This window comes from Hylobates moloch, unplaced genomic scaffold (genome assembly GCF_009828535.3).
Source record: "Hylobates moloch isolate HMO894 unplaced genomic scaffold, HMol_V3 SCAFFOLD_5, whole genome shotgun sequence".
Lineage (NCBI taxonomy): Eukaryota > Metazoa > Chordata > Mammalia > Primates > Hylobatidae > Hylobates > Hylobates moloch.
Window position 1 is genome coordinate 139,514,301 of NW_026652280.1, and position 23,346 is coordinate 139,537,646.

At 36.2% G+C, this 23,346-nt stretch overlaps 1 protein-coding gene across 4 annotated transcripts in view; it reads left to right on the forward strand.

The window, feature by feature from the left end:
* SELENOF (selenoprotein F) overlaps nt 1-20,266 on the forward strand; it is a 46,646-nt gene extending 26,380 nt beyond the window's left edge. For 2 of the 4 annotated variants that reach the window (XM_058439617.1, XM_032155455.2), the window contains 2 exons: nt 2,081-2,144; nt 19,387-20,266. In XM_058439617.1, coding sequence (XP_058295600.1) covers nt 2,081-2,144; nt 19,387-19,518 — 196 coding nt within the window. In that variant the 3' untranslated portion in view covers nt 19,519-20,266. Of the gene's footprint in view, nt 1-2,080; nt 2,145-14,977; nt 15,028-19,386 lie in introns of all 4 variants that reach the window. The other 2 variants (XM_032155453.2, XM_032155454.2) reach the window with 2 other exon arrangements.
* Nucleotides 20,267-23,346: the final 3,080 nt, after the last annotated feature.

Below are 23,346 nucleotides of genomic sequence, written 5' to 3' on the forward strand. Positions count from 1 at the left end.
TCCTTCCTTTTAAAAGCTGGATAATGCTCTGTTGTATGTATATACCATATTTTGTTTTTCCATTCATCTGTTAATGAACACATGAGTTTTTTCCCACCTTTTGGCTATTGTGAATAATGTTGCTGTGAACATTGGTGTATAAATATCTGTTTCAGGCCTTGCTTTCACTTCTTTTGAGTATATACCCAGAAGTAGAATTGCAGATCATATAGTAATTCTATTTTTAATTTTTTTAAAAACTGCAGTTCCATTTTCTATAGCCACTGGACAAAACTTCTCATTCCCAACAGCAGTGTACGAGGGTTCCAATTTCTCCACATCCTCATCTCTCTCTTTTTTTTTTTTAATAATAGCTATCCCAGTGGTGTGAAGTGGGATCTCACTGTGGTTTTGATATGCATTTCCCTAATCTCTAGTAATGTTGACCGTTGCTTCATTAGCTTATTGGTAATATGGCCTTATATTTTTCAAGATTTTTTTTCTGGAGTTGTCTAACCAAGATTAGCCAAATCTTTTTCAAAAGCAACTTACTGCATGAAATTAAGTTAACCTATTCTTTCTTTTTTTTTTTTTTTTTTTTTGAGACAGAGTCTTGCTCTGTTGCCAGGTTGGAGTGCAGTGGCGTGATCTCGGCTCACTGCAACCTCTGCCTCCCGGGTTCAAGCGATTCTTCTGCCTCAGCCCCACGAGTAGCTGGGACTACAGGCGTGTGCCACCATGCCCAGCTAATTTTTGTATTTTTAGTAGTGACGGGGTTTCACCGTGTTGGTTGGCCAGGATGGTCTCTATCTCTTGACCTCGTGATCCGCCCACTTCAGCCTCCCTAAGAGCTGCAATTACAGGCATGAGCCACCATGCCCAGCCAAATTAACCTATTCTTAAAGTTTTATTGCTGCAGTGAACCTTAGAGATCATCAGAATTCTTAATCTGAAATCCATCATTGGTTTCAGATTTCATGAACAGCCTGCATTAAAGCAAAATTCTATCAGATTCTCAGAAGGGTCAGTGACTCCCCAAAAATGTAAGAATTGATCTAGCCCAAAGTCACCAAACCGTTAAGAATCATTGTCTTTTTAGGTCACATTAAGGTGGTTTTTAAATCACTACTTTGTGCCTTTCTGTATTTTCCAAACTATTTTAAATAAACATGCATAGGGCATGTGTTGTTGTTTTTTTTAATTAAGTAAATGCTGTTTTAGAACCTGAAAAAGTAAAGTCCATCTTTCTTGAACCTCCATAAAAACAAATCTAAAAACCCAGAAGAAATGAAATGGATATGATACGTTCTTAAAATTGCCAGCCTTCTCTTATGGTCACAGCATTTCCAAGTATATTCCTGCCCTATAAAAAGAATAGTCAGGCTCTGCAACTACAAAAAAAGTGATGTTTACCATTGAATCCATTTCAGCTGAATTCATTGCAATAAAATATTTGCATTTGAGTTTTTTATAATGAGCTTTTACTGTAAAGAGAATGTGCAGGTTCTATAGCTAGAATAGAGATATTTACCATTGAATCCATTTCAGCTAAATTTCATTAAAGGAAAATATTTGCATTTGAGTTCTTTATAATGAGATTTTACTGCTTTTCTTATAATATCTCTACATAGTACTTTCTATAACGATTGTTTTAATTTTAAAACTTTGATCACTTAATATTAAAAGCAACCAGAAAGAATTTTTATTAAGTAACTATCTTGCATAGATGATATATATCTATATTCAGTTTATCACCCTAAAAAAAAGGTAGGAAATCTTTAATATTTTGTAGAGCTTCCTAGGACATCTTACCTATTTAAAGTTTATTGTCAAATCTCCTTATCTCCTTCGGTCTTTTTGGCTAGGTTTAAGAGTAATTGAAGTAGGTTGGAAGTTCCTCTACCATTTATTATACTTGGGCCTCCATCTTCTCTTCCGTTAGACTGGAACTACATGGTCCTGTCTAGCTAACCAGCTTTGACATTTCTTTGATCTATATATCTGCTAACTGTAATGTTTATACAGTGAAAGTTTATATTTATTTTATAAGTACATTTTTAATTTATACTAGTTTTTTAAATTCCTGTTTTTCCTTTTGTAGCTGTATGCAGGAGCTATTCTTGAAGTTTGTGGATGAAAATTGGGAAGGTTCCCTCAAGTCCAAGGTATATAAAATTTACTCCAGTAAACTGTTCAGTCATTTAAAATCAACATTTTATGTGAATCGTTTTCATTATGTATTCCCAGGAATAAGAATTTTTAGGATTATACTTTCTCAACAGTATATGCATTTTTTTCACATTTGTTTTCATAGAGGTGGTTTGTTAAAGTAATTGGTGAATGCTATGTTACTTTAAGCAAACACAATATATGAAATTTAGAGGCCAGGCATGGTGGCTGACGCTCAGCTTATGCCTGTAATCCCAGCACTTTGGGAGGCCAAGGCGGGTGGATCACGAGGTCAGGACTTCGAGACCAGCCTGGCCAAGATGGTGAAACCCCATCTCTACTAAAAATACAAAAATTAGCTGGGCGCGGTGGCGGCTGCCTATAATCCCAGCTACTCGGGAGGTGGAGGCAGGAGAATCACTTGAACCCGGGAGGTGGAGGTTGCAGTGAGCCGAGATCACACCACTGCACTCCAGCCTGGGCGACAGAACGAGACTCTGTCTCAAAAAAAAGAAATTTCGATTTAAAATACAACACATGAAGGGGTTATTTTCTTAAAAGAAGAGCCTTTCTTTTGCCAGGTGGGAATTTTGCAGGAGCCTTTCTTTACGAGATGTAAGTGTCATTTCTGTAAGTAGCACACCATCGTAGTTTAAATGTGAATTGATTTATGTGGAACAATTGCATTAAGAGTAGACCTGTACAAAATAACAAATCACCAAGGAAAGAAGTAATTGGCCAAAGAATTTGAAGTACAAAAGAGAGAAAGTCATATGTATGTATCTTCACAGGGAATTTTAAGGGCAAACATGTTAAAGGATAATTGTGAAGGTATATTCTTTGGGTTGACATCCAACAGTAATGAGGAGCTTTGCATTGCCAAGAAAGGCTTGAACTAAGGCTTTTGTCTTCTGTCCTTGCATGTCACTTTGAAAATCAGTTTTATGAAACTGAGCTTGTCTGAAGGTAATAACACTTTCTCTTTTTTTTTTTTAACTGAAATACGTAAGTATTCAATTTACATACCTCATTCTACCTCGATTTTTGCTGACATTCCCATGATTTCTTGCCTTATTTAGTTAATGGCAAGAGAATTTTTTGGATTTAATATTTTATAAAATTGCCTGTATTAGCACATGCTTTCTATTGCTGACCTAGAATTGTTTATAATAAAATATTGATCATTTGGCACAGAAATGTAATATAGTAGTTTGACTTGGGATACTTAATGAGGCCCAAAGCAGATACATATCTAATCAAAAACAGTCTTTGTTAGAATAACACATTCTGATGTAGCAGAGAAGATATTTACTTTTGCTTGGGAAAAAAATTTCTTACTCTGATTTATTTATTTATTTTGCCTCAAACACTTAAACTCAGAATTGTACCACAGTTGTTTTAGCTTTTTTATATCCATTCTCTGAATGATAGTGTGAGCATTCTTATTTCTAGAAAGTTTTAGCAATTGATTCTTAGCTGCATTGATTATTTATACTTACTTGTTTTATTAAAAACATTTTATAACTTAGATTTTCATGAGAATCAAGAGTAGCTTCGGCCGGGCGCGGTGGCTCACGCTTGTAATCCCAGCACTTTGGGAGGCCGAGGCGGGCGGATCACGAGGTCAGGAGATCGAGACCACGGTGAAACCCCGTCTCTACTAAAAATACAAAAAAATTAGCCGGGCGTAGTGGCGGGCGCCTGTAGTCCCAGCTACTCGGAGAGGCTGAGGCAGGAGAATGGCGTGAACCTGGGAGGCGGAGCTTGCAGTGAGCCGAGAGCATGCCACTGCACTCCAGCCTGGGCGACAGAGCAAGACTCCGTCTCAAAAAAAAAAAAAAAAAAAAAAAAGAGTAGCTTCGATACTATGATTAGCCTTCCTAGTTATGATATCAGATTTTATTATCTACAGTAATATATATTTCTTATGTAAAATATCAAACCTTAGGGCACATACATCATACTGTCTTTTCCTTTTGAAAACAATTGAATTTTAATGCTTTGTATAAATATTTAATTATCTACTTGCTTAAAATAAAAATGATTAATTCCATAATGTGTAACTATTTAATATTGTTATGTATAATACCAGTATTTTCTGAGCCCATGAAAAGTTGTTATAATTGTGATAAAACCCTTATTAAATTCCCACCCTCAGAATTTACATCTTAAAGATATTCTGAAATAGAGCATGGAGAGTTGTTGATTTATACAGTAATTACAAATACCAAACTAACTTTCATGTCATCACTGCTTCATATTCTTTTCTCTCTTTTTATTTTGAGACAGAGTCTCACTGTTGCCCACACTGGAGTGCAGTGGCGCAATTTCAGCTCACCGCAACCTCTGCCTCCCAGGTTCAAGTGATTCTCCTGCCTCAGCCTCCTGAGTAGCTGGGACTACAGGCACACGCCACCACACCCAGCTAATTTTTTTTTTATTTTTAGTAGAGGCAGGGTTTTGCCATGTTGGCCAGGCTGGTCTCAAACTCCTGACCTCGGGTGATCCGCCTGCCTTGGCCTCCCAATGCCGGGATTACAGGCATGAGCCACCGCACCCAGCCACTGCTTCATATTCTTTATCTTCAACATCAAGTAGCTTCTGGGATTATCATGATAACCTTCATTATACTCTAGCTTATAATACACTGTCAGTTTTTAAGGTCACTTAATTTAAATTAACCATTTCATGAAACAAGAGTAAATTAATGTTAAATTATTTCAGGAGGAAGGATTTAAATTTTGGTATGTTTTACCCACATTAAACCACTCACAGTTGTGTAAAAAAAAAATCTCAGATCATATTTCTTAGTCAATTCCAAATATGCCTTCTAAAATACCTTTTTTTCCTTATTCTAGTTGTTTAAGTATAGAAGGCTGTCTATAGTAATTTCTCATAGTAAATTGTATCTAGTATTCTGTCACTTCACTTGTGACATGCTAAGTAATCGTGTTTTTTTTCTCTCGCTTGAGTCTTCTGTGTTAAGAATGTGGCTGTCTCTCAGAAAGTAATGTGGTTTATCCCTAATTTTGTATGGGCTTGGCAAACTTTCTGTAAAGGACTAGATAGTAAAAATTTTCAGCTTTATAGGCAACATGCAGTCTGTCATAACTATCGAACTCTGCTATTATAGCATGGAAGCAGCCATAGACAGTTGTTAAACGAATGCACGTCACTGTGTTCCTGTAGAACTTTATTAACAAAAGCAAGCAGGACAGATTTGGCCCATGAGCCTCAGTTTGGCAACCTCTGTATTAGAATCATAAACGTTCAGACGCAAAAAGGAGTTTTGAAATAATGTAGTACAAATTGAGCATCCTCATAATTCAAAAATCTGAAATCTAGAATGCTCCAAAATCTGAAACTTTAAAAATACTGCATAAAATTACCTTCAGGCTATATGTATAAGGTATATGTGAAACATAAATGAATTTCAGGTTTATATTTGGGTCCTATCCCCAAGATATGTCATTCTATATATGCAAGTATTTTCCAAATCCAAAAAATAAAACACTTATGGTCCCATGCATTTCAGTTAAGGATACTCAACCTGCTTCTCATGCCAACTATGATTGATTGGTAGCCATGCGTAAGGTTACAGTGCTACATTGGAGTTTTGCCAAAAAGACTGATCCATTAGCATTATCTTCATTGATTTTCTTGTTTATAAAATGGGTTACAGATGAGGTATAATACGTTAATATCTACCTTATAGGGCTGTTCTGAGGATTAATAAGATAACATGTAAATCACTTAGTATGTGTCTGGCACCACCAAATACAGAGTAAATCATTCTGTAATTCTATAAATATGTATTGATGCTTACTGTATGACAATCACTATTCCAGTAATGAAGATGTTAAATGGTAAGTATTGTTATTGTATCTTATATTTGCTCCTTGGTTAATAAGTTTCAATTATGAACCATCAAACATTTATATACTCATATATTGGCCATCTTTAAAAAACATTCAAGTCAATATGTATTATAACTGCAGCCTTTCTCGTATGCAATATTCTGTATATTGACCTCTAGTCATTTTTCAAAGTACCCTAATAGGGCTTCTCTTTCTACCATTTTACCTCCTGACTACTAAATCTTACTTGGCCCTAGCATTTGAAACTCTCTTCACTTGTGTGACTTCATTATCTCCTAGCTTTCTCCTACGTTGTCAACATATCTTTCTCTCCTGTTCTGGCATCTCTTCTACTGCCTGTACTTCAAACGTTATTGTTAGTCGGGATCTGTTATCTGATTTTATTCTCTTCTGACTCTACTGAATGGTGTCCTACTCCCTCAGTTTCAATTACAGTACTTATGTGATGACTCCCAATCTATATCTTTACATAAAGTTTTATTTTGTTAGAAATTGTATTTCTTATATTTTTTTTACTTCCATGGGACATTTCCATTTAGATGATTTGATAGGTACCTTAAACCAATATACATATAAGAATCACCTGGAGATCTTCTTAAACTACAGAGTGTAATTCTGTAAATTTGGGATGGGTCCTGAGATTCTATATTTCTTATGGTCCTACAGACTGTGGTCCACATTTTTAATATAAAGGCTTTAAACCCAGCATGTCCAAAAACTGTATTAATCCTCTTCTCTGTTAAAAAGTAGACCAGCTTCCCTGTTTCTATAAATGGCATTATGATCAGGCAAAGGCATAAGCATGAAACACAAGAATCATGATTGGTCTTTCACATTTTATATCCGGTTAGTCACCATGTTGTGTCTCTTCTCCCTCAGTAATAACCTTCATAGTCCCTTTCTCTTTTCTGTATTTTCAATCAGGACCTTAACATCTTTATCTAAAAGGATTAGGTACTTGTTATCTAGTCTGCCTCTTTTCCCTTTTCTTACTTCATTACCTCTTTAACTCAACAACCAAAAGAGACCCTTTTCATAAAACAAATCTGATTGTATCTCTCTCTTGCTCAAAATCCTTTATAGTTCTCTGTCACATACAAAATCAAATACAAGACCCGCCATGACATGGTTTCTCTTTTCTAGATTCACATCTCTAGTTTATGCAAAACTATTTGCAATTCTCTGAGCTCTGACTTCTGTGTGTTTGCACACACTGAATATTCTTGCTAACTTGTACTCCTTCCCAATTCTTGTGGCAAATTCCAGTTTATTCAAAATTTAGCTCCAGCATTGTTTTTGGGTGGTGTTTAAACAGTGTTTTACTTTTCTCTTTATGTTCCATAACACCTCCTACATAAGATTATATTTGGCATACTGGTCTTTTGCCTCTATCAAACTGGGAAGTCTTTAGAACTCAAAGTTTGTGTTCTGTTTTTTTGTTTTTTGTTTTTTAATCATTGATATGCCCAAAATCTATGTAACATTGCACCTGGTATTAAGAGGAATTGAAATATTTATGGAATGAATGCACTGATTTATTAAATTTATCTAATTCAAGGGATGCCCCCACTTTTGACAAATGAGAATCTGGTGAAAAGCCTGTGTTTCCATTTGTTATATGCCCTTGATGAATTTACAGGATTCAAACATTTATAAAAAGTTCTCATCTTTTCCTAAAAGTCATAATTTTTTTAGTTTGTCTTGTCTTCATTTTGTACTTCCAGTCTTCCTACATTCTCTTAAGTTGCCCTTCTCTGTTTTCAAGTGATTCTAAATTGTCCTAATGGGATGACACAATTTTGCAGTCCAGATGTATGTAATAGTAAATTTTCTTTTCTTTTTTGTTTTTTTTGAGACGGAGTCTCACTTTGTCTCCCAGGCTGGATTGCAGTGGCGTGATCTCGGCTCACTGCAACCTCCACCTCCCAGGTTCCAGCAATTCTCCTGCCTCAGCCTCCCGAGTAGCTGGGATTACAGGCATGCGCCACCACGCCCAGCTAACTTTTGTGTGTGTGTATTTTAGTAGAGATGGAGCTTCACCATGTTGGCCACGCTGGTCTGGAACTCCTGACCTCGGGTGATCTGCCCACGTTGGCCTCCCAGAGTGCTGAGATTACAGGCGTGAGCCACCATGCCCAGCCAATTTTCTGTTTTAGAAATACTTTTTTGATTACTGAATAGCTTTTGTTGAACGCAGTTGAGAATTAGGTTGTCTATTGTTGCCATTCTCTATATTGACGTTTCTGGATATGGTATGACCTTGTTATTTAGAGTATGTTCTAATTCAAATATACTTATTTCTAATCAACAGGATTATATTTTGTCCGAGTATATTTTGTCTCTTTTTTCATTTATATTTTCACGTGTTTGTGATTTTGAAAAAACATAATTCAAACATTTTTCTTTAACCTCAGAACATATACTTCCTTATTATCCTCCCATTTCCACATATACCCTCTTTATAGAACAAGGAGGAGAACAGATGTGGGTTTGGGTTTTGGGGGTTTTTTTTTTTTTTAATACTCCTTAATACTATTTTTTAAAATACTCCTTTTTAATACTCCTTAAAGTTAGCTCTAAATCCCTTGACATTCTGAGCAGTGTGTATAGCAAAACTTAGCTCTTCTAGGGGGCAGCATGAATGACTTGCTAACAGTCCTAAGGGAAAAGCTGAAACATTTAATCTGTTTTTAAATCACTTCTGTTTATTTGATCACTTTCAGTGTTATTTATAGAATTGCCTTTATTAGTGACAAATAATTAAATTGACATAAGAACATTTTCTGGAAATTAGAGTGATTGGATTTTCTTTAGAAATCTCCAAATTGATGGCTGGGCATGGTGGCTCACGCCTGTAATCCCACCACTTTGGGAGGCCAAGGCAGGCGGATCACGAGGTCAGGCGTTCAAGACCAGCCTGACTAGCATGGTGAAACCCCTTCTCTACTAAATATACAAAAAAAAAAAAAAAATTAGCAGGGAATCATTCTTTGATTTTTTTATTGTGTGACCCACATAGTATGACACCATTTCTGTAGTCTTTTTTTTTTTTTAACTTTCTTGAACACATTTGAGAATTTGGAATTTTTTGCTTTCTGCCCATAATGGTAGAGAAGAAAATTGACAGAAACTCTTCTAATGATTAAATGGATCAGAAAATGAATGCAAAGAGATAAAATAACACTTTAGACCTGGAGTGACCAACTAGCCAAACATGGCTGTTTTAATAATTTTTTTTTTTTTTTTTTTTTTTTTTTTGACACGGAGTTTCACTCCTGTTGTTCAGGCTGGAGTGCAATGACACAATCTTAGCTCACCACAACTTCCACCTTCTGGGTTCAAGCGATTTTCCTACCTCAGCCTCCCGAGTAGCTGGGATTACAGGCATGCGCCACCACGCCAAGCTAATTTTTTTGTAGGGACGGGGTTTCTCCATGGTGGTCAGGCTGGTCTTGAACTCTTGACCTCAGGTGATCTGCCCGCCTCAGCCTCCCAAAATGCTGGAATTACAGGCATGAGCCACCATGCCCAGCCTAAATTTTAAAATTATATAAAATTAAACATTCAGTTCCTTAGACACACTAGCTACATTTCAGATGGTCAGTAACCATCATACCAGAAAGAACAGATGAAGAATATTTCCTTTATCTCAGAAAGTTCTATTAGAAAGTCCTATTCTAGACTCTAATGATAGTAAAATTGATCTTACGAGCAGAAGCTCAGACTCTGAAACATCACTGGACAATATCCTGAATGAATTTTCTCAGAAATCAAGAGTGAGTAAACAATATATTACCAAGGTCAGAAAGGAAATAATAGTTTTGTTTGTTTTGTTTTGTTTCTTTGAGACGGAGTCTCGCTGTGTTGTCCAGGCTGGAGTGCAGTGGGGGGATCTCGGCTCACTGCAACCTCTGCCTCCCAGGTTCAAACAATCCTCCTACCTCAGTCTCCCAAGTAGCTGGGACTACAGGCATGAACCACCATGCCTGGCTAGTTTATTTTTTATTTTATTTATTTATTTATTTTAGACGGAGTCACACTGTCGCCCAGGCTGGAGTGCAGTGGCGTGATTTCGGCTCACTGCAAGCTCCGCCTCCCAGGTTCACACCATTCTCCTCCCTCAGCCTCCGGAGTAGCCAGGACTACAGGCGCCCGCCACCACGCCAGCTAATTTTTTGTATTTTTAGTAGAGACGGGGTTTCGCCGTGTTAGCCAGGATGGTCTCGATTTCCTGACCTCATGATCCACCTGCCTCGGCCTCCCAACGTGCTGGGATTACAGGCGTGAGCCACCGTGCCAGGCCCAGGCCTGGCTAATTTTTGTATTGAGATGGGGTTTCACCATGTTGGCCAGGCTGGTCTGTAACTCGACCTCAGGTGATCTGCCCGCCTCTGTGGCTCACGGCTATAATCCCAGCACTTTGGAAGGCCGAGGTGGGTGGATCACCTGAGGTTGGGAATTCGAGACCAGCCTGACCAACATGGAGAAACCTCATCTTTACTAAAAATACAAAAAAAAAAAAAATTAGCTGGGCATTGTGGCACATGCCTGTAATCCCAGCTACTCGGGAGGCTGAGGCAGAATCGCCTGAACCTGAGAGGCGGAGGTTGCGGTGAGTCAAGATCGTGCAATTGCATTGCAGCCTGGGCAACAAGAGCGAAACTATGCCTCAAAAAAAAACAAAACAAAACAAAAAAAAGAGCCAGAGTAAAAGTAAGTTACAGCCTATTAGAAATGTATTTGGAATCTGGAATCAATATTTACAGCATGGCTGTGTTCCCATTTCATGCATGATAGTCGATGAGCAGTTAGTTGCATTCAAAGCACGTTGCTCATTTTGGTTATATTTACCTTCAAAATCAGGAAAATAGGGAATAAATGTTTGAGTTTGTGTGGTTAATACTAAACTTTCGAATAGATTTGTTTTTCACTATCCCTTTCTTTTGTAAAATTATTCATAAAATCATTTAAAAATACAAAAATAAACAAGAGTTCACTGAACCCAGATAGTAAATGGTGGTGATGACTATTTTTTCTTGTATACTGAAAGTTATTAATAAAATATTCCAGCTGCCCTCCTCCAGAATCTTTTAAAAGAAAACAAAAGTCTCTTTAAGGTTGCCATAAGCTCCATTATTTCTTTTCTTGGACTTTATTTGCTATTTGCATATTTAATGACTCATGCAGCTATAGAGCACATGACGTGATTACAATGTGATCAAGTCAGAAGAACACAACAAATAATATTATGTATTCAAATACCAATCTTTTTATATAATTTTAAAATTCGCTGTCGTTATTTTGCTTACAATTTGTAAAACATCTTGAGTTTTTTTTCTCATTCATAACTGAGCCATGATGTATGTTTACATTGAGAAATTAAATACCGTGGTAGGTTTAGTAATAAAATAGAGGCCAAAATCATTGAACTTGAGGAACTGCAGTTTTTCCTGACTGGCTGAAGATCCACCATCACAGTTGCCTTTCTTAGCATACATTTTTATCATACTTTTTCAGTTTACTTTCTTCAGTAAAATATTTGAAGTTGACTTTGGGGCTATTTTGACTTTTAAGAAATATCAAATTTTAGGAGTACTTTGAAGTAGTAAGAGAAAATTCTTTTGAATCCTTTAGATTATGTCAAAAGAAGGACTGTTTTATGTTGAACATAAATTCTCAGTTCTTATTTTGTTTCTTGTTTCTTTATGACTCTAACATACTAAGATCTCCTTGCTCTGAACTTGGAGTACTTATTGTCAATTGTTAAATTAACGACATTGTTTTTATTATCACCTTATCTTTTTATTTGTTGCAGATCTGTTTAAGCAGACTGTAGATGTAGTAACATTAAAGAACTCAGTTTCCTCATATTCTCATGTAGCTTATCGAATGCCATGTGTATATAATGAGTACTCAAATATTTGTTAAAAGATTTATTTACTGCCTGTAAAATGTGATTTGCTGCTACAAGGTATTTAACAGATATTCTCATTCAAAATTAGGAAGCTATGGATCTACGTTTAGCAGAGAGAAAAGGAAAGAACTGATGAAAAATAGTAATTAGTGACTCATCTTAGTATTCCTTTTAAATTTGTTCACTTATTGCAGTCTGTTAAAAAAAAAAAATCTTTTTAGGTGGCTGGGCGCGGTGGCTCACATCTGTAATCCCAGCACTTTGGGAGGCCTAGGTGGGCAGATCACGAGGTCAGGAGATCGAGACCATCCTGGCTAACACGGTGAAACCCCGTCTCTACTAAAAATACAAAAAAATCAGCCAGGCGTAGTGGTGGGTGCCTGTAGTCCCAGCTGCTGGGGAGGCTGAGGCAGGAGAATGGCGTGAACCCAGGAAGGCGGAGCTTGCAGTGAGCCGAGATCATGCCACTGCACTCCAGCCTGGGCGACAGAGCAAGACTCCGTCTCAAAAAAATATATATTTTTAATAAGTGAACTATTTATTAAGTATGCTAAGCTCTGTTATGGATCCAAAAATATATGTATAAAAATAGTCCTTTTACCAGAAGGTTTCGTATGTAGTAGAGAAGGCATATAGACAGTTACTGCGTGTTATGTAGTATTTTGCACAGACATGCAAATAGCATTTGCCAGAGGAACAGCATAAAAGGCAATAAAAATCATAAGATCATTTTTGTTTGGGGATTCAGGAGTTTGCAGAATATCTGGAAAAATCCTAAAGGATAAAGTTAATAGAAATGATATTTTAATAAGCCAGAATAGCATAATTGGTTTCATTTTGAAATAAATTTTGTAGGGGAGGATTAGGTGAGATATTTGAGTCAAATGTGTGAAGATGTTCATAATGAAGCAAATCTATAGTGCTATTGCTATCTAATTCTAAAGTAAAAATAAGTTCTCAAGAGCATGTGTGTCACTATAAAATCTAAGATGAGAATTATGCAGATGATCAATAACTGGTATTAACGATCAAGTATCTAAATGAAACAATTGTTTTTATTTTAGAAAAATGTATTACAGGCTGGGCACAGTGGCTCACGCCTATAATCCCAGCACTTTGGGAGGCCAAGGCAGGTGGATCACAAGGACAGGAGATCAAGACCATCCTGGCTAACATGGTGAAACCCCGTCTCTACTAAAAATAAAAAAATTAGCCAGGCGTGGTGGCACGCGTCTGTAGTCCCAGCTGCTTGGGAGGCTGAGGCAGGAGAATCGCTTGAACCTGGGAAGCAGAGGTTGCAGTGAGCCGAGATCGTGCCACTGCACTCCAGCCTGGTCAAGACCGAGGCTGATCCCGCGCTCAGCCGAGTGAGACCCCGTCTCAAAAAAGAAAAAGAGAGAGAGAGAGAGAGAGAGAGGGAGGGAGGGAGGGAAGCAAGGAGGGAGGGAGGGAGACACACCTTTCAATATGAATTAATTCGGCATGATCATTATTGAAAATTGGTAAAATATAGATTGATAACAACCAAAACAGAGGAAAATATTCATTTAAAACTGTCCCAAATAAATGCCCCATGTATAGGCCTCTATTAAAATAATAACAGTAAACATTTTTTGAACCACTGCATATATTTTAAGATTTGTTTAGGGCTTTTTCATTTGCACATGAAAGTATTCGCCTTTTTAAAACAACAGTAGGAAACAAATTGAAAAAGAAAGGAAAAATCCTTGCTTTTTACACATAAAAGTTTTCTTTATCACTAAATATAGATCATAATTTTTTAATGATTATGTGGTAAATATTAATTTGTTTAATATCGTTTTACACATTTAGATTATTTCCAAATTTTCAGACTTGGTTAGCAAGACTTTTTATAAGTTATTTCCTCAGAATAAATAAAGTCCTAGAAATGTACTTGCAGGTTTACAAAGTATGTACATTTTAAGACTCTTGGTTGATTTTGCTGAATAGCCTTCAGGAAGGATGTGCCCATTTATATTCCTCCCATAGCTCATTCCCAGCAAAATCCCTCTCCCTGTTCCCTCTCTAACCTTTAGTATTCTTTGTAATCTTTGTAATTCCGAATATGAGTACCTCATTATTATGGCATTTCTTCAGTTATATGGGAAGTCGAACATTTATTTCAAATGTTCATTGACCATTTCTATATTTGTACATATTGCTATACATAGTGTTTTTCCTTAATTATTTGTAAGAGCCCTTTTATATATTAGATGTTAGAGATAATTTTCTTCAGTTTGTCATTTTTATTTTTAATTTGCTTATGGTGGTGTTTTGCTGTCCTGATGTTTTTTTTACATAGGCATATCTATAAAACATTTCCTTTTGGGTCATGCTTAGGAGTAGAATTTTGTGTTCCATATTTATGTAAGTTCTCTGTGCTGTAGCCTTTGGTAGTATTTTTAACCTCTCCTTTTTAGCAGTTACCATGACTCATTAGTTCTGTGATTATTTTTTTCTAAACAGTTCGGCAGTTTTCTCAGAAGTATTTATTGAGTAACTCATACACACCGCCAGACAAACACATATCTCTTTTTCCCTCTCCCCTTCCCCTCTCCCTGTCTCTGATTTGATAGCTTTAGCACGTTAAAAAATTCTTACAGACATTTTTATCTCTTTTAATTTCCTATTCTATTCTTTTATCTGTTCTGGTATCAGTATCACATAGTATATTAATAAACAATGGAACAAATTCTCTCTCCATATCTTTTTAAAAATTGCCCTGACTATTCTTACACATTACTCTTAAAATTGAGCTGTACTGTCTGTCACTTTTGTCAAACCTTAAAATCCTATTGGAATTTGGGATTTCTATTAATTTGAAACAATTAATGTCTTAAAATATTGGAGAATATGGTATGTCTCTCCATTTATCCATAGATGTTTAAATTTTCTTAATTTTTTTCATATAGGATGTAATGTTTGATTTGTTAAGTTTATTTTCACTTTTATATTAATCTTTTTAGCTAGCTTGGATTTGGAAGTGAACTACTGAATCTTTTTTTTTTTTTATAAGCTTTCGTTAGGAGTGATAAACCCAAACTGTTCAGAGGACTACAAATCAAGGTAAGGTGATTGTAGTGGAAATCTCTTTTTTCTAGCCTTAATTTCTTTATTTTATAATTAAAGTAAATATTTGAATAAATGATTTTCCCCATAAACATGTACAAATATTATTTATCAATTTAAATTTTTAATTTCACTGAAAAATATTTTTTTTAATTAATAGACTTTATTTTTTAGAGCACTTTTAGGTTTATGAAAATTTGAACGCAAAGGAAAGAGTATTCCCGTATACTCCCTGGCCCCCACCCCCACCCTGTTTTAACATCTTGCATTGGTGTGGTACATTTGTTACAACTGATGAATCAATATTGATATATTAATTAAATTTAATAGCTCACATTAGCATTCATTCTTTGTGTTGTATAATTATATGAGTTTTGCCAAATGCATAATATTACATATCTGCCATTACAGTATCATACAGAAGAGTTTCACTGCCCTAAGAAATCTCCAGTCCTCACACGTTCAGGTCACTTCTCTCCCTCTTCCCCACCCCCTGGCAACCACTGATTTTTTTGGTTGAGACGGAGTCTTGCTTTGTTGCCCAGGCTGGAGTGCAGTGGCACCATCTTCGTTCACTGCAACCTCCACCTCCTGGGTTCAAGCAATTCTCATGTCTCAGCTTTCTGAGCAGCTTTATTACAGGAGTGCGCCACCATGCCCAGCTAGTTTTTTTGTATTTTTAGTAGAGATGGGGTTTCGCCACATTAGCCAGGCTGGTCTCAAAACTCCTGACCTCAAGTGATCCACCTGCCTCAGCCTCCCAAAGTGCTGCGTAATATTATAGGTGTGAGCCACTGTGCCTGGCCACCACTGATTTTTTTATTATCTCTATAATTTTGCCTTTTCCAGAATGTTATATATTTGGAACCATACAATATGTAGCCTTTTCAGATTGGCTTCTTATTACTGAATATTACTCGTTATTACCAGTTTTGTCATTCACCTGTGGAAGGACATCTTGATTGCTTCCAATTTGGGGCAATTTTGAGTAAAGCTAATATAAATATTTTGTGTAATTTCTGTGTACACATAAGTTTTCAACTCATTGAGGTAAATAACTGAGTGCAATTGCTGGATCATACAGTTAAGATTGTTTAACTTTGTAAGAAACTGCAAAACTGTCTTCCAAAGTGATGACATCATGTTGCATTTGCCCTAGCAGTGATTAAGAGGTCCTATTGCTCCACATCCTCACCAGCTTTAGGTATTGTCACTGTTTTGGATTTTAGTTGTTCTAACAAGTATGTGATGATATTTCATTGTTGTTTTAATTTGCAATTCCCTAATGATACATGATTTGAATATCTTTTCATGTGTTTATTTGCCATCTGTGTGTCTTTGGTGAGATATCTGTTCAGATCTTTTGCCCTCTTTTTTAAAATTGTGGTAAAAAATATTAAATGTACAATCTTAACCATTTTTAAGTGTACTATAGTCCAGTATTAAGTATTTTCACATTGTTCTGTAACAGGTCTCTATAACTTTTTCATCTTGTGAAACTAAAACTCTACACCCATTAAACACTTGATTTTATCTTTCTGTGCCCACCACCACCCCCGCCCTCCTGCCAGCCCTTGACAACTACTTGTTTTCTGTTTTTGTAGTTTTGACTACTTCAGATACTATGAGTGGAATCATATAGTATTTGTCCTTTTGTGACTGATTTACTTGGATCAAGGTTCATCCATGTTGTACTGTGTGACAGGATTTCCTTCCTTTTTAAGAATGCATAGTATTCCACTACACACACACACACACTTTTTTTTTTTTTTTTTTGGACAAGGTCTTACTGTGTCACCCAGGCTGGAGGGCAGTGATGTGATCACAGCTCACTGCATCCTCACCCTCTGAGGCTCAAGCGATCCTACCACCTCAGCCTCCCAAGATTCTGGGACCACAGGTACACACCAACATGACCAGCTAATTTTTTTTATTTTTTTATAGAGATGGGGTCTTGCTATGTTGCCTAAGCTGGTCTTGTATTCCTGGGCTCAGGCGATCCTCCTGCCTCAGCCTCCCAAAGAATGGGGATTTACAGGCATGAGCCACTGTGCCCAGCTCATATTTTCTTTATCCATGCATCCATCAGTGGACATTTGAGTTGCTTCCATCCCTTGGCTATTGTAAATAATGCTTTTATGACATTTGGGTGTGCAAATACCTCTTCAAGGCCCTTTTCTTAGTTCTTTTGAGTCTATATTCCAAGAAGCGGAATTGCTGGATCATATGGTAATTCTATTTTTAATTTTTTGAGGAACCTCTATACTGTTTTCCATAATGACTTCGCCATTTTACAATCCCACCAACAGGGCACGAGTGTTCCAATATCTCCGTATCCTCGTCAACACTTGTTATTTTCTGTTTTTTGATAGTAGCCATCCTAATAGGTATGAGGTACTATCTCATTGTGGCTTTGATTTGCATTTCTCTTAAAATAAATGGTGTTGAACATTTTGTTGACCATTTGTTTATCTTCTTTGGAACATTGTTTATTCAAGTCCTTTCCCATTTTATAATTGGGTTTTTTGTTGTTGTCGTTAAGTTGTGGAGGTTCCATCTATTCTGGATATTAAACCTGTATCAGTTATATATGATTTGCAAATATTTTCTCCCCTTCTCTGGGTTGTCTTTTCATTCTGTTCATTTGTTTCATTTGATGCACTGAAGTTTTTTAAGTTTGAGTGGTCCTGTTAGTCTGTTTTTGTTTTTTTGCCTACCTTTTAATTGAGGTTTTTTGTTTGTTTGTTTGTTTGTTTGGTAAGCTGTGCTTTAAGAGTTCTTTGTATATTGTGAATACAAATTCTTATCAGATAGGTGTTTGCAACTGATTGTGGCATATAATTCATTATACACATTGCTGGATTTGACTGCTAGTATTTTGTTGAGGATTTTTACAACTATATTATATCTAATTTCTTATTTCCTTTTGGGATTATAAGTTTTCTAATAAATAAACATTTTTAAATATTGGGATCTCAAATCCAAGCAAAAAAAAAAGAAAAAAATCCTTAAGAAGTAACCTGACCGGCCAGGTGCGGTGGCTCACACCTATGTAATCCCAGCACTTTGGGAGGCCTAGCTGGGTAGATAACGTGAGGTCAGGAGTTCAAGACCAACCTGGCCAACATGGTGAAACCCCATCTCTACTAAAAATACAAAATGCTGGGTGTGGTAGCAGGGGCCTGTAATCCCAGCTACTTGGGAGGCTGAGGCAGGAGAATTGCTTAAACCCAGGAGGCAGAGGTGGCAGTGAGCCGAGATCACACCATTGCACTCTAGCCTGGACAACAAGCGAAACTCCGTCTCAAAAAAAAAAAAAAAAAGGAACCTGACCAAAAATGTTTAAGTAGTAATGTTATTATTGATTGATTCATTAGCCTGGATGGCCTATTCTTCTAAACTCCACACATGGGTTGGGAATATAACAAGTGTTAATAATCACATCCGAGCTACTCTCTATCTTTGCAGTTCACAACCCCAGAATACCCTAGATAAACTGAAGCATAATTCTGGAAAGAAGTTCTAAGAACTCTGTCATCACTGCCGAACTACATAACTACATTTTTAGTTATCCAATGCTACTTAATTTAAAATTGAATATTTGATCTCTTAATGAATGGCTGTTGTCACATTTATCCAGAATTAGAATTTCTCAGAGCTCTCTGGAGAAATATTGGACCCAACTAATGGATTTGAAGTTTCAGGAACCCAGCCTCATTCTAAACTGATTACAGCTAAAATCATTAGGTTTGTTAAGCCAAGAAAAATGTATGATCCAGTATGTGATTGATTCTGTGCCTGCAAATTTATATGTGCAGCCTATTTTAAAACATTGCTCTTATACCATCATTTTCTCAACTATTTTGAACTTGTCTGCCTCCATTCAATTTTAAGTTCATTTGAGAGTAGCATGTGGGCATTACATATTTGTTAATTTCAGTAATAAGCTCAAATCCCAAATAAACTGTCTTGCTACTAATAGATATTTTCCTCTTTAAAAGTAAAGTAATTTCACTTGCCTCTAGTCCCAGGGAGGCTGAGGTGGGAGGATCACTTGAAATCGGGAGATGGAGGTTGCAGTGAGCTGAGATTGTGCCACTACACTGCAGCCTGGGTGACAGAGCAAGACCCTTTCTCATAAATGAATGAATGAATGATTTTTTAAATTCTCCTTTTTTTCCAAAATCCTGTAAAACTCTTCTCCTTAAAGATTTCCTTTAAGACTTGTTTATTGTCATGTCTAAAAGCCTTTTTTTAATTACTAAATTTAAACTGGATTGAATTGCTTTGTCTTAGATGAGGCTGAGAAGGCTGTTTCTGAACAGAAAGTAATGATGATGTCCCTCTTTTTTGTAGTATGTCCGTGGTTCAGACCCTGTATTAAAGCTTTTGGACGACAATGGGAACATTGCTGAAGAACTAAGCATTCTCAAATGGAACACAGACAGTGTAGAAGAATTCTTGAGTGAAAAGTTGGAACGCATATAAATCTTGCTTAAATTTTGTCCTATCCTTTTGTTACCTTATCAAATGAAATATTACAGCACCTAGAAAATAATTTAGTTTTGCTTGCTTCCATTGATAGTCTTTTACTTGAGGCATTAAATATCTAATTAAATCGTGAAATGGCAGTATAGTCCATGATATCTAAGGAGTTGGCAAGCTTAACAAAACCCATTTTTTATAAATTTCCATCCTCCTGCATTTGTTGATACCACTAACAAAATGCTTTGTAACAGACTTGCGGTTAATTATGCAAATGATAGTTTGTGATAATTGGTCCAGTTTTACGAACAGATTTTTAAATTAGAGAGGTTAACAAGACAGATGATTACTATGCCTCATGCGCTGTGTGCTCTTTGAAAGGAATGACAGCAGACTACAAAGCAAATAAGATATACTGAGCCTCAACAGATTGCCTGCTCCTCAGAGTCTCTCCTATTTTTGTATTACCCAGCTTTCTTTTTAATACAAATGTTATTTATAGTTTATAATGAATGTACTGCATAAAAACTTTGTAGCTTCATTATTGTAAAACATATTCAAGATCCTACAGTAAGAGTGAAACATTCACAAAGATTTGCGCTAATGAAGACTACACAGAAAACCTTTCTAAGGATTTGTGTGGATCAGATACTTACTTGGCAAATTTTTGAGTTTTACATTCTTACAGAAAAGTCATTTAAAAGTGATCATTTGTAAGACCAAAATATAAATAAAAAGTTTCAAAAATCTATCTGAATTTGGAATTCTTCTGGTTTGTTCTTTCATGTGTAAAAATGATGTTTTTCGATGCATTTTTTTCATATAAGCCCTTTTTTTAGCCAAAATATAAAAATGGCTGTGATATTTAAAACTTGTAACATCTTATTGTTGGTAATAGTGCTTTATATTTGTCTGATTTTATTTTTCAAAGTTTTTTCATTTATGAACACATTTTCATTGGTATATTATTTAAGGAATATCTCTTGATATAGAATTGTTATATTAAAAATGATTTTTCTTTGCTTAACCTTCTGTGTGGTTCAAAGTGACTTCTTCATAAGATGTATCAGATTGGTCTAATATTCTATTATGTCGGCTTTACCTCAGGATAAATTCTTAATAATCTAGAAACTTCCCTGTTTATTTTGAATTAAATTATTTTAATGAAGGATAGTTGGAAATCTATAAAGGCAGCTCTATCAGAGAATGTTTATAAAGTATGTATGTATGTATGTATGTATGTATTTATTTATTTATTGAGACGGAGTTTTGTTCTTGTTGCCCAGGCTGGAGTGCAATGGCGTGATCTCAGCTCACGGCAACCTCTGCCTCCCGGGTTCAAGCGAATCTCCTGCCTTAGCTTCTGGAGTAGCTGGGATTACAGGCATGTGCCACCACGCCCAGCTAATTTTGTATTTTTAGTATAGACGGGGTTTCTCCAGGTTGGTCAGGCTGGTCCCGGAGGTTGAACTCCCGACCTCAGGTGATCCGCCCGCCTCGACTTCCCGAAGTGCTGGGATTACAGGCGTGAGCCACCACGCCTGGCCTATAAAGCATTTATTTTGAATAGAGATGACTTACTAATCTTTACTAGCAGTTTGTGTTATGTAATATTTAAAATTTAGAAATATATTTTTAAAGCCAGCAAGATAATGAATATAAGCCCTGAGTAATTTGGCTAATCGAAATAAAATAAGAAATGCTGGCAGACTGTGGTCTACTTTTGATCACCCATAGCAATGGAGAGGGCCATCATTTTGATAGTACAAGGCCCTGGTTAAATGTGCCACTAATCCCCACTGGTTATTACTAGTTCAGAACAAGAGGAAGAATAAGCTAGTTACAGACAGTGGAAAAAACAGCAAGAGAGGAGTTGCCACCACATACAAAAGAATAGTGGGACTGAAGAATGAAACTTCAGAACTTCTGCGATTAGCACAGAGAACTAATTGGACTGGTTTCTAGGCAGGAAGAGCTAGTTGAATGAGTATCTGGCATTGAGTTTGTTTTTTTTTTTTTTAAGTGAAGAGAGGCCTGAAAAGTCTATTGTATTCAAGTTATTATGAGAGATCAAAGAGGCTGAAGAACCCCACGGTATCTCAGTGCTTCCAAGTTCTCAAGCTGATGAATAAGAGTGTCTACCAAAGCCCCACTGTTTTAATTGGGAAGTTCAAGTTAACCAGCCAATTCCGATTGTTTTTCACCAATTATAATCAAAGAACATCTTTTTAAAGAAACAAAACTGCTGATTACCAATAAAGGGGTATAAATACTGATCCAAAAAGTACCATTTTATAGCCAAAATCAGACATTTGATTAAGCTTATTCATATTCACAAACACAATGTGTAATAGTCATTTGATATTTATGACTGCTCCCCCTGCCAAAATTATGTTACTTATAACCTAATGCAGTTAATTTATCTCTAAATTTCTGAGTTTGGCAAAAACCTCTTACAAGGAGCTATGAGCCAGAACTGATGTTTTCTGTTTTAAGAGGAGTTGAGGCTTGAAAGCCATTCTAAAATTAAAATTAATAAAAATTTTGAAACCAAATAATACTGCAAAACTTTAGACGTTAAGATTGGCAGTAGCTAGTATATGAAAACATACAAATATATGGGAAGTAAGAGTACAGATTCCAGATATGAGCAACTTATTACAGATACATATATATAGTCCAGATACAAGTATACTTACATATCAGGTGTAAGTATTTCTTTTATTTGAAAATTAAAGTGCCTTTTAATTAAATCCTGTTGTGGCAGAGGACTCTTTCTGGGGAGGATAGGTCCTGCATTTGTCATCAAAAATTCAAAATAGACTTTTGCTGATGAAATACAAACAACACTTTAACCTTTGAACTGTCCCTTAACTCAGGAATCAGCCTGAAGCATGGTTATGAAGAAATACTGAAAGAATAAAACTAAGGATTAAAGTCTCTAAAACAGACTTTTCCTTTTAACTAGTCCTGAACATGTATCTCAAATACTGTATTTTATCTGTCCAGCCGTATGAAGAGGTTGAAGTTTAGACCTTGAAATTCAGAACTTAAAAAAAAAAAAAATTGATAGAAATGTTTTTTATCATATACTTTATCCTCATTTTTCACAGACTCCCTTTTTGAATTCACCTGTTTCCTAAAATGTCTTTGTAACCCCGTAATACAGCACTTCCATAGTCATTCACAGTATGCACAGAGCATCCAAATATTTGAGTGCCCAACCTACATGTTCCCAGCTGAGGTCGAACAAGGTGACACCATTGTTTCAACTCTCATACTACAAGTGAGTGTCCTTTTAACAGTATTTAGTGCCACATATTTCACATTTTTGTGCTTTTTGTTGGTGGTTTTACTGTTTAAAATGACCCCCAAGCTTAGCAATAAAGTGCTATCTGGTATTCTGAGTACAAGAAGACCTCCCAAAAAAAATAGGTGTTTCAGATAACTTTATTCAGGCATGAGTTACCGTGCTATTGGCCATTCAATTTTAATATATTAATATAATATGTCTTTAAACAGAAACAACGTAAAAACAATGTTACATGTTGATTGACTGACGGAAATCAGTGATGAGAGGCTCCCAGGAACCTCTGTATTTTTCCTGGAAGCAGTGGTTCAGCATTCACTAATTCAGTGGCCCCAAGGACTTTACCATAGGTAACAAGAGTTTTTTGTCACTTTTTTTACTTTTTTTTTTTTTTTTGAGACGAAGTCTCGCTCTTGTTCCCCAGGCTGGAGTGCGATGGCGCAATCTTAGCTCACTGCAACCTCCGCCTCCCGGGTTCAAGCGATTCCCCTGCCTCAGCCTCCCGAATAGCTGGGATTACA